Source organism: Cibotium barometz, chromosome 2, assembly GCF_041138505.1.
Source record: "Cibotium barometz isolate CiBa-2024 chromosome 2, ASM4113850v1, whole genome shotgun sequence".
Taxonomy (NCBI): Eukaryota; Viridiplantae; Streptophyta; class Polypodiopsida; order Cyatheales; family Cibotiaceae; genus Cibotium; species Cibotium barometz.
This window is the reverse complement of record NC_141047.1, coordinates 38,452,545-38,465,256: the sequence shown is the minus strand read 5'-3', so window position 1 is coordinate 38,465,256 and position 12,712 is coordinate 38,452,545. Positions and strand designations below refer to the sequence as shown.

The 12,712-nt window shown below is 42.6% G+C and overlaps 1 protein-coding gene across 2 annotated transcripts in view; it reads left to right on the top strand.

Annotated features, from left to right (window-relative positions):
- Window positions 1-12,712, top strand: part of LOC147641036 (CLIP-associated protein-like) — a 77,796-nt gene that overhangs the window by 44,184 nt on the left and 20,900 nt on the right. For both annotated transcript variants that reach the window (XM_086817623.1, XM_086817632.1), the window contains exons 4-5: window positions 2,841-2,909; window positions 3,053-3,230. In XM_086817623.1, the coding sequence (XP_086673749.1) occupies window positions 2,841-2,909; window positions 3,053-3,230 (247 nt within the window). The remainder of the gene's footprint in view (window positions 1-2,840; window positions 2,910-3,052; window positions 3,231-12,712) is intronic.

Genomic DNA, 12,712 nt, shown 5'->3' with positions numbered 1-12,712 from the left:
TGCAACATCATTGATCTTCTCCAAGATCTAAAAAGGTCCATAGTATCTGTTGGAAAGCTTAGGGTACTTTCCCTCTTTCCTTGGCCTCTTCCGAAGGCGTGTCTTTTCAAATTTCAGCAAGACCCAATCACCTTGTTTGAATTGTACATCCCTTCTATGCTTATCAACTGCCTTTTAATTCTTGGTTTGAGACCTCTCTATGGCTGTCCGTACCTGTGCGAATGCAGTATCCAAGTCTTTGACATACTCATCTGCTGCAAAAATCTCATCCTTTGTTCGAAGGATGGGTGGTAGTACCACCTTGCCATAGATAATCTCAAAGGGCGCCTTGCCCGTAGAAGTATGTACCGTATTGTTGTAGGCAAACTCCACAAGTGGTAAATACTTCTCCCAATCCGATTTGCGGTTGGATACATAAGATTTCAGCAAGTCAAGGACGGCTGAATTTGCTATTTCACTTTGCCCATCTGTCTGTGGATGGTAAGCTGATGAGAAGTTCAGCTTTGTACCCATATTGTCAAACAATGCGCGCCAAAATAAGCTTGTGGTTCTAGGATCTCTATCCCCCACAATAGATTTAGGCATGCCATGGTGTTTGAATATCTGTGCCAAAAACATCCTATGATCTGGCTTTATTGTCTTGCGCACGGGAATGAAATGTGCCTGCTTGCTGAACTCGTCTCAATGATGGTCCAAATAGCATCATTTCCCACGTGACACTGTGATTAACTCCTCATTGATCCAATCATTGTATGATTGAGCACTTGTCAAACAAAACCCTAAAACACAGATACATCATAGTAGCAGGAACAAGGGTATGTTAGGGTTTGGCTAGCATCTTATCACCCAATAGTAGGCTATAACGCACTCTCAAGTGGAAATGAGGTAACTCTTGCTAGAGCATTTCCGGTAAGGCATGTGTCCTATACTATGTATCTCCAATCCTCGTAGGAGCATCGTTAGGTGGGCATTGTCAATGGGCTACACCTACACCAAGCTGGGCTTCTTGGGAAGCCCCACACCCAAGACCAAAGTGACAAGTCACTCACAATGACTTGTTTAAATGAGCCAAGCCCTAGCATTGGTAGCTGCAGAGTGTCCGTAACTTAAGGACATTTCACAACTCATTAAACCCTAATTTTGTTTGTCTTACATATGCTATCCACGTATGTTTGCATTGAGATTGAACATTCTCCCCCTCTTAATTAGAGGAAGACCGGGGGAGAAAATTTGGAAATTAGCTTTGGAGTGAAGGAATTTTCTTGTAATTGTTTTCAGGCAATTGATCTCTCTACTTAATCAACCACTTAGAAACAATCGTGTTTCTAAGGTCTGTTTCCTACAATCGACAAAAGTATCTGGTTCATGAGAAACATAATTTTAGTGGGTACGTCATGCATGCTAAACAATTTCTTCTTAACAACACATGAGCAAGTTGCACAATCGAGATTCTCTATTTGTCCTCCTCTGCCACTTCCACCCATTTGAAAGTTGCCTTGATGACGGATTATCCGCTAGTAAATCTAGGCACCAAGATGCTGAGTCCAGCATCTCCCTGCATGCTGGGCGCTAATGCTTGCCACTTGGTCCTCGCTATGGACACTGACATGAGGAACATACTCTAGAAAGCACACCCTGCGATACATTGAAGAAAATGCTCCAATCCGTGTTTGATTAGCTACTGACAATGCTGCCTCCGGTGGAACCTCATGCTCTAATCATTGCCTCTGTTGGTGAAGACACATCCGTTGACATGGTTGTTGAAGAAGTCACCTCTTGTGTTGTTTTAGGAATCCAAGGTCTCCGCCTATCTTATGGGGAAGTTTTTAGCCTTGCTTGCAGTGCTTTAATCAACTAGATGAAACAATTGATTTTTTGCTCTACCCACTTTTCCTCTGTTGGGGCTACAGGTAGATATCTCTTGGATGCTTAAGAGCACTATAGGTAACCTTGGACCCCTAGTTTGCACCCTTGCTGCACTGCAATTGCATGAGGCTCGTTAATAATAGCACCTTACACCTCTTGTGCTCTCTTTATTGTTCCTCATGAAGAGGCTAGTTGTGAATTTAAATACCTTTGACTTACTTTGTGATACTTCACTTCTTGCATGTTTTTTTTCTTGGACGTTGTCGTGAAGGTGCTTAGCCTTGCTTGTGGTGCTTTAATCAACTAGCTACCCACCTCCTCTCTTCTGTTGGGGTAGAGGTAGGTATCTCTGGATGCCTAAGGGCACCACTGTGGGTTTCTTGGGGGTATGGGTAACCTTCAACCACTAGTCTGCACCCTCTGCACGGCAATTGCAAAAGGTTCCTTTATAAGAGCACTACTTAGCTCTTGTGTTCTCTTTGTCTCTCCATAGGATAGCCAGCAGTTGTGAACCTATGTACTTTTGACTTACTATAGTCTATGTGGTACTTCACTCCCTGCAGGTGTTTTTTTTTCAAGGTATGCATTAGTCTTGTTGTGTGGCTGCTCAGTCTTTGATATGCAACTCATTGGCCAGGATGCTGAGGGGAGTCAGCTTTGGCTCATTGAGCTGCATCCACACCCATCCCAATACTTTTCTTCTTTGTACTTTTCCATACTGTTGCCCACAAGAAAGACTAGCTCGATGGTATGGGTGTTGCTAATGAGACACATACCTGTACTCAACAGTTGGAAAATCTACATGAAGCAGTAAGCTTAGTGATTCAAATATAAACTAGTATGATGTTGTATTTCAATCAGTCTTTTGAACATTTGTTAAGAAATCTGAAATTTTCTCAAAAGTGTACAGTTCAGTAATCAGAACTGTGGTACAGTTTCCTTTGTTTCTGAGAGGAGGGGCTATTTACATGCAGGAAATGTACCGGCAAGGAGGCCCACAGCTTCGGGATGAGTTACAGCAACATTCTCTACGGCCATCACAGGCAAGGCATTTTTTACTTTGATTCTGTGGTTTCAAGTATTCAGAATAGTTCTGGTGAGGATATATGCATGCTTATAACAGTATTGTCAATTGTTCAGTTTGCTGCAAAGCATGCTTGCTGATTGGTTTTTTGATGGATTGCAGTTGAAAGAAATAGTTGGCAGATTCGAGAAGATTGAGCCTAAGGTTTCTTCGTTTGATGGGATTGCAAGCCAGTTTGGAGCAGGAGAGGTGAAGGTCCCTCCAAATCTCTCAACTGGAGGCAACCGTCGAAATAGCCCTAAAGCCAAGCCTGCCTCATCAGACATAAATTCACTCGGAGGTTAGTTTGCTTTACACCAATGCTGGAGCCAAATAACCCAATGCTAAGTTGGGGTCATGGAGTCATTCTGTGAAATAGTAATGAGTCTTGGGATGCCTCCATCTCAAGGTTCGGTGTCTGGTGAGTGAGGCATTTGTATCTGTTAGTCTAGTGCTGATACGAAGGTCATTTGGTACCATGAAATATGCACACAAAAGACTCGGGTTAGGAATTCCTGATTTGACTTTTGAGTACAGAATATCTCAACCAGCTTAATCTACATATGATATAACCAACACGTGCAAGCGCATAGAAATAATAGGAGAGCTGGCTAGCTCACGCCCCCAAATGTGCATCTCTGAGATTGAGACTATAGTATGCTAGATGGGCCTGTTCGCCAAAATTCCATTTTACTGTCTACTATTTTAGTGTATGACACGAGGCCTTTATGTTGTGGTCTTTTAGGTCTTACCTGGTGGGAGTGTATTTGATGTCACAAGACAGTGACATAGCTCCCATATTTATACCCTAAGTTGTGACCAAGAGAGGCATGCTCCTAAGTTGGAGCAGGAGAAGCCTGTTCCGAAAACTCAAAACAAAGCTCAACATGATGACTATAAGGGGTTACAGAAAGAGAATGCACTCTCATAACACCACCCCAAACAAGCTCGACATGATATCCAAAGAGGAAACACAATACAAGACTCTTCAAGTTGAGAGAATGGGTATACACAATCTTCAACACACAAGCTTCATGTAAACCCACCACACACACAAGCTTAAGATTAGAATTTATGTCTCAATCATGCATACTTGAGAGGCTATCTAAAGGCAGCCCACAAGCATATGGCCTTTCCACAACTTGATTACACTAGATCAAGGTTGTTAAAGGCGTCAGAGGCGTTTGGTACGAGGCGGGTATGGTACGCGCCTCGAAAGACTCTTATTTTTTAGAGACGTTAGAGGCGGATTAGAGGCGTCTGTTATATATATATATATATATATATATATATATATATATATATATATATATATATATATAGTGATAGATAGATATAATAACTATAGTGAAAGTTGAGAGAGAGAGAGAGACTAGAGTGTGTATGTATGAGCCTTGAGGGAGGGTGTGTATGAGAGAGGGAGAGAGAGTGTGTGTGTGTGAAAGAAAGAAAGTTGTATTAAACGTCTGCAAAAGGCCAAAATGACCTATGAGACCAAAATAGTCCATCCTCATCATCTGGATACATCATCAAGATTCAAGGGTACAAAGTAAAATGAAATGAACTGAAATGAACCAGTAGAGTATAGAGAGAGCTCCAAAAGTGGGTATAAAAAACATCATCATCCTAGTGTGTTTGAAGTTTGAACTTTGAACTTTGGGTCTTGAGCAAGGCTTAAGGGAGGGAGTGAGAGAATGAGGGAGAGAGTGTGTGTGTGAGAGGGGCTGCCTTAAGCCCTTAAAGCCCCTGTCTAAAGACTCACACTAGCAAAATTTTTTTTTTTTAGGTGGACATCTCGATCGGGCCTCGTTCGCCACGAACGCCTCGAACTGTTAGAGGCGCGCCTCGTAACAACTATGCACCAGATTCTTGTGAGAATGAGTATTGAGAGACTCAAACACACAAGAAAAACACCAACATGTCTTGAAAATTTCAGCGGCAATTGGCTTTGGTCTTCAAAGTCTTCACAAAAGTCTTCAATGATCTTAGTCTTCAAGTCAAGATGGTCTTCATCATGCCCTTCTCATTCTTCACCCCTTCATGGTCTTCACAAGCTTCACACATGCTTCAAGAGCTGCAACCTTAACCATCCTTCACCCTTGCATATGAGATACACTTAGTCACACTCTCCAAAATGCCTTTCAAAATATCTCTTCAATGTACACACCAGTAGCATGTACCCCTCCCTATTAACGGCTAAAAGCTCTTGATTATCAACCCATCGCTAATCTTAAATAATGATCCAAACGCGAGGTCTTTCTGAGATGATTGGGTCGATGCTAACGCTCTGCCCATGTGGTTTCTAAAGATGTCTTCTGTCAAATCCCCATAGGATCCCCTCATAGAATGCTCGTGGTACAAGATTCAAAACCGGTCATATGCGACTGAACCAATCCGTCGTGTTATACGAAATGGTCCACGGTATCTAGGGGATAATTTCGGAGATTGACCTGTTCGTAAAGTCTCGGAATCTTTCGGAACTCACAAATACACCATCGTTCCTTCAGAGAACTCTCTGGGTGAACGATGTCCATTAGAATAAAATTTGTCTCTGTCTTAAGCACTTCTAATAGATTCTTTCTCAACTTGTAACATTTCTTGCATACCTTGCAAAAAATTACGTGCTGCAACATGTTGAAGTCCTGAGAATCCCATTGTAACAGGCGATCTAGGTTGAAAACCATACATAAGCATGAAAGGACTAAAACTTGTACTCGTATGCTTAGTACTATTATAAGCAAATTCTAACATAGGAAGATAATTCTCCCATGAACTCTGTCTTTGGATACATATGCTGAAAGCATATCCTCCAAATTCTGATTCACTCTTTCAGTCTGGCCATCATATTGAGGATGATCGAAGGAACTCAAATTCAAAGTTATTTCCAGCTTCTCAAAAACAAGCCTCCAAAAGTCACTTGTAAACTTAGTGTCTCTATCACTGACTATGTCCTGCGGTAACCCGTACAGTCTAAACAATTGCTCGATAAACTGCCTTGCTAATTGCGTAGTTGTAATGGTCTTCCGAGTCGGTAAAAATCTAGCCATTTTTGTAAAGCGATCTACTACAACCTTGATGTGTTCTTGGCAATCCAGTAATAAAATCCATGGAAATACCTTCCCATTTATTACCTGGGATTTGCAAAGGATGCAACATCCCAGCCTGTCTAAAGCGTTCAGCTTTATTTGCTTGACAAACTTGACACTTGAGAACATAATCTTCTACATACCCTTTCATCTTCGGCCAATAAAAAGTGTGTTTCATTAACGATAATTGATTTAAGGAGCTCCTGCCTTGCACAAATCAGCTCCTACCAGCTTCTCCCGCACTTCCGAGGTTTCGTGCCCGCCAACTCTCAGGTTGGTTGTGCTGATTTGTGCTTTTTTTCTTCGATTTTGTAAAAAACACACAGATTTTGAAATTTGGGGGTTTTCATGCCAGGGTGCCAATCCAGCCTTGCTTTTGTCAAGATGCCTCGCAGTAAGGATGCCATGTGGGCCCATGTCACTCCCCTATCTAAATATGGTGGTTCAGGCACACAAAAGTGGAAATGCAATTTTTGCGGGATTTGCTCAGAAGGGTCCATAATCCGTGTTAAGGCCCATTTCACAGGTTTAATCGGGGAAGGCATTGGTGCATGCAAACTTGTGCCTGCAAACATCAAAGCTGAGCTACAAGAATGGAAAAGACAGCAATTGACAGGACGCGGTTGTGGCCTCGTGCTTGAGGATATTGGGGTTAGTGAGGATACATGTGAGGCATCAAAGAGAACACGGTTGGGTTCAGACGAAGATGCACAGAGTCAAGCAGGATTTGGGGGTGCTGGTAGTTCCACTCCCACGGCAACACGAATCCCTTTGCCCGCAGCACCCAAAGCCTCTCTAAAGATAGCAAGCATTCAAGCAAGCATGCAAAAGCAGGCAATTAAAGATGCAACTAGGGAACTCACTAGGCCTTTCATCCAATGTGCTTTGTCTTTTCACATTGTGTGCACACCACGATGGAAAAAGGCCATGAGGGCAATCAACCGCATTGGATGTGAGTGGGAGGGACCGTCCTATGAGACCTCGCGTACTAAAGAGCTCAGAAGAGAGCAACAAGCAGTAGAGGTGGAGATGGAGCCATTAAAATCTACTTGGAGCAAGTATGGTTGCACATTGTTATGTGACGGGTGGTCAGATATACGTAAGAGAAATGTGTACAATATTTTGGTGTCCTCTTGCAAGGGCACTATGTTTTTGTGTGCCATTGATGCATCTATGTTTGGGACAGTGGTGACAGGAGCATTTATATGGTCACACCTCCGCGAGGCTATCATGGAGATAGGCCCACAAAAACATAGTGCAAGTGGTCACAGATAATGGTAGCAACTGTGTCTCTATGGGACGGATGCTAGAGGATGAGTTTCCACAGATTGTATGGACTCTACGTGCATCCCATAGCCTAGACTTGCTCATTGAAGATCTTGCCAAGATTAGGTGGATTGCTGACATCTTTGACACTGCGCGTAGCTTGGTGAAGTTTGTTACCAAGAGGCCCAAGGTCTTGGCAATGTTTCGTGCCAATAGTGACCTTGAGTTTTTGAAGTCTTCACTAACCAGGTTTGCATATATGTTCATTGTGGTTGAGAGGGTAGTGAGAGTTCGACAGGGTCTGATGCGCACAGTGGTTAGTCGAGAGTGGATGAGCTGGGAGGACCATGAGCACCCGAAGGCAGTTGCTTTTGCACGCAGAGTGATGCAAGAAGATTGGTGGAAGGAGGCAGAGGCTTTATTGAGAGCTCTTCAACCATTCTATAGTGTTCTTCGCATCATTGACATGGAGGGCAGCACTCTTGGACTCTTGTACGAGTTCATGGACTGGATTGGAGAGGCTCCTAACCAATGCACTCTCTTGACATATGAGAGGTAATGAACTTCCAACTAGTTGCCTTCTTGTTGTAACTTGTAAGTTGTATCGTACTATGATCTTGTTAGAAGTCATCTCTTGTCTTTTTGTAGACACTAGGGCCTTTGTTGTGGGTGTGCCCGCCCTTGTAGGTGTTTTCTCATTTTTCCCCACTCTCCGTATTTTTTTTCCATTTTTTCCTATTTTTCTGTGGCTTGGGTGGCAGCCGTGTGGTGGAAGGAGGACCTCTGAAGCTGGCCGACTGCATTTGTACATGCTGGTGCTGGCTGATTGTGTTGCTTCAGGTCCACGACCTCTCACATGAGCTGGCCAACACCCCTATAGGTGGCCGACTGCATTTCGGCTGGTCGTGGAGGTTTAGTGCCAGTCGGCTGCCTCTAAAAGAGGCCGACTACACTTTGGGGGCCATATAAAATGGCCCCCCAGTCCCTTGTCACATTTGTATCACTTCGGGATCTTCTTTGTGTATATAGAGCAGAGAGGCCGACTGCACTTTGGGGGCCACCACGACCTCTCACATGAGCTGGCCAACACCCCTATAGGTGGCCGACTGCATTTCGGCTGGTCGTGGAGGTTTAGTGCCAGTCGGCTGCCTCTAAAAGAGGCCGACTACACTTTGGGGGCCATATAAAATGGCCCCCCAGTCCCTTGTCACATTTGTATCACTTCGGGATCTTCTTTGTGTATATAGAGCAGAGAGGCCGACTGCACTTTGGGGGCCATATAAAATGGCCCCCTAGTCCCTTGTCACATTTGTATCTCTTCGGGATCTTCTTTGTGTATATAGAGTAGAGTTATAGGCCTCTATCTCTCTCTCTCTCTCTCTTGTGCTGTTGTTTTTGGCATTGCGTTTGCTCTCGTGTTCCCAAATTTGGTCATCATCTCCGCTACGCATTCTGACAGATCTATCGTAGCCTGTAGGAGTGAGCTAATAGCTTTGATCATTCATGGCTAATTTTCAGGGTTGAGGACATTCGACGGGCTTGGAATGACCGGTGGGATTGGTTCCATAGACCAATCCACACGGTTGCCCACATATTGCACCCTCTCTGGCGTAGTGAGGCCTGCTATATTAATGAAGAGTTGGAAGATGGATGGCAAGATTACATTCAGAAATGGACAGGAGGAGACGTGGACCTCATGAGACGCTTGGAGGATGAGCGGCTAGTGTATCGGAATGCTAGCCATGCATTTGGTGGACAGACTGCATGCATGCGAGAGACACAACTTCAGTTAGTCTCATGGTGGGAGAAGTATGGGATCAGTAGCCCTCACTTGGTGAGTACAACTTTAAAAGACAAGTCTGTTATTTACATAATACATTGATCAATGATGATTGTACTTAGACTTTAGTACCCTGGGGCTTGTACTTACAAAATTTCTGTACTTTAATGGTAGAAACGCCTCGCCATTCGGGTCCTCTCACAGGATAGTAGTTCGGGTCCTCTCACAGGATTTCGGGTCCTGCTGAGAGGAACTGGAGCACATGGGTCCTCTTCCAAGAAGAGGAACAGGTTGTCTATTGCTCAGTTGGAGCGGTTGGTGTATTGCCATTGCAATCTCCACCTAATTGAGCAGTCGGGCAATCCGATAGAGCCTCGTCAGGCCAATGTTGATAAAATCGATATTGAGAAGATGAAAGATGTCCCAGAGATTCTTCACGAGGAGCGCGACATATATGCTATGTTGTATGAGGAGTTTATTTATGCCAATTGGTCAGTGATTGTTTTGTTGGCATAAATAAATTGGCAACATCAAGAATCAAGATCTAGATCTCATCATCAATAATGGCAACTACTCAATAATGGCACTCATTCAATAATGGCACTCAAAGTGATCACAAAAAGTTTGAATCCCGAGCTGATACAAAAAAAGTAAACTGAAGTCTGAAATACACAAAGTAAAGCATGCTGAAGCTTGAAAGATGCAATCATGCATGAATGATGACAAATAGTAAACTAGAGAAGCTTGATAGTCCCAAAGACTAGAGTCCTCAATATGGAGTGTAGGCACTGTCAACTGGGCACTCAATCCTCAACATCCTCGATGTCCTCATCAGTACTCTTCTCGGTAGACTCAATGTCACCCTTAGAAGAGGATGATGCTGGCTTAACTGCCGCACTCGTCTCAACTGCTACACTAGTACTAGCACCTCCGGGGTCACCCAGATTCTTTAGTTTTAGCTTGTAAACATGTTTTGATGTGTAAATGATGCATGTTTAATATTGTTTTGCAGGGAAGGCAACATATTTTTAACATATTATAAACCTGTATATAAATTTTGAGGCCTATATCCTCCATTTTTGTATGAAACGTTTTTGAAACTTTTGGAAAATGAATGAAACGTTTCTGAAACACGTTTCATGAAACGCATGGCAACTATGTGTGTACCCTAGGGTGTCCAGAGCAGAAGGAGCGTCGTGACACTCCTTAAGAATCTTGGACTTAATGTCCATGATCTGTGGTACACAAATTTTGTCATTACGCAAGAGTAAACCATTCCGAATCATCCATTGACCTCCTGCAGCGTGAATGGTAGGCTGCTCAGTCATTGAGTCTTGGTCAATCAATGAGCTCCCATCTTGGATCTTGAGCCAAAATGGACCAAAATAACTATCAGTCCTGCAAAGCCCTCTCAATGACTGAAATAAGTCAGTAGAAATCTCGGTGAACGACAAAGTATTCACCTCTCTAATTCGACTAAGCGCATCTATGACTCTATTCATGGATCCCTTTCGATAACGAATTTCAAAATCAAAATCTTGCATTAATTCAGCCCATCGAGCTTTCCTTCCTCTCAAATCATCTGCATCACACACATACTTGATTGACTGATGATCAGTCGATACCACAAACTTGGAGTCATATAAATAATGTCTCCAAACCTTGAGAGCGTGAATCACAGCCATAGTTGCAATGAAACACATTTCATTCAGTTTGAATGAAACGAAACGTTTCGTAAACGTTTCATACGAATGAAACGCGTGTCATTCATATCCACCTGGGAACTGTACGATTTAAGCGTTTTTAACCCAGATTCTTTAGTTTTTACTTGAAAACATGTTTTAATGTGTAAATGATGCATGTTTAATATTGTTTTGGAGGTAAGGCAACATATTTTTTACATATTATAAACTTATATATAAATTTTGGAGCCTATAATCCCCCCGTTTTGTATGAAACGTTTTTGAAACTTCTGGGATTTGAAAGAAACGTTTATGAAATGCGTTTCATGAAACGCCTGGCAACTATGATCACAGCATAAAGCTCCTTCTCAAGGGTTGGCCAACGAAATTGAGTGTGGTCTAGCTTTTTACTTTCGAAAGCAACAGGTCTACCATCTTGAAATAGAGCAGTCCCAATTGCATAGTCCACTGGCATCAGTTTCAAGAACATAAGGCCGACTAGGATCGGATAATGCTAAGGAAGGTGCTTCCTTGACTTTATCTTTCGAAAGTCTGAAGGCCATATCGAGATCGTTATTCCAAGTGATAGGCTGATTCAACTTATGTCCACGACCTTTCAACAAGTCGGTCATCAGTAGTGTGAGAGTACTCCCACACAGATTTTCGAAGAAAAACAACAAAACCAAGAAAAGAACGAAGTTGTTTCATTGTCTACGGTATAGGCCAGGCCAGAACCTTCTAAACTCGGTCATAGTCAATGCTCAATCCATCTCTAGTGATCTTGTGTTCCAAGTAAATGATGTCTGTCATGAAAAACTCACATTTACTTAATTTAGCATATAGTCGATTTTGTCTTAAAATAGTTAAGACAATCGTGAGGTGTCTAACGCGATCCTGAAGAGTACGACTATATATCAAAATATCATCCAAAAACACAACCACAAATTTTCCCAAATGTTTACGGAAAAGATCGTTCATCATTTACTGGAAAGTGGCTGGAGCATTGGTTAACCCAAAAGGTAATACGAGAAACTAGTAATGGCCATACCTAGTCCAAAAGACGGTTCTTTCGACATGTCTTTCATGAATACGTATCTGGTGATAGCCAGTACGTAAATCTATCTTCGTGAAATATTTCGCTCCGGCTAACCGGTCAATCAAGTCATCTGATCTAGGGAGAGGATAACGGTTTTTAATTGTCAGCTTGTTCAATCTCTTGTAATCTATACACATTCTCTAGGTGTTGTCCTTCTTTCTCCTCAGCAATACATATGCACCCCAAGGTGATTTACTTGGACGAATCTGGCCCATCCTCAAAAAATCTTCGAGTTGTTTGGCCAACTTATCTTCCTTAGCTTGGCTCATCCTGTAAGGTGGAATACTAACAGGGTGAGCACCAGAGTGACCAGGTCAATACGATGATCTACTGTCCTTTTTCAGGTGGTAAGCATGATGGCAGTTCCTTAGGAAATACATCTTGAAACGATTCAAGTATCTTCTTTAATTCTTTGCTTTTAAACACACTTAATTCATTGACATCCATAGAAGGTATGAGAAACGAAGAAAGTGGAATCAAGAGACAATGGAAAGCATTATACAAAGAAGAATCCATTTTATTTCCAAAATCAACTGTATTTAAAAGAGGTCATTGAGAGGGTTGTATACAATCACCTAAGATACAATACTGGGTGTTCCTATGTTCAAAAGAAAAAGTATGACTAGACCAATCTATCTGGACTTGAAGAGTCTTAAACCACTCAATCCCTAATAACAAGTCTACATGCTCTAGATGCATAATATAGCACTCCAGAGTATCTTCGTAGTCCTGAATCCGGATCGGTAGCGTCTCCACCTTTCGATCCAATACTTGCCCACCCGCAGGTAGGCGTATCTCATAGGTATGATCGTTGGGTGTTGTGTCAAGACCCAATTTTTGCACAAGTTTGTAATTAACAAAATTGTGTGAGCT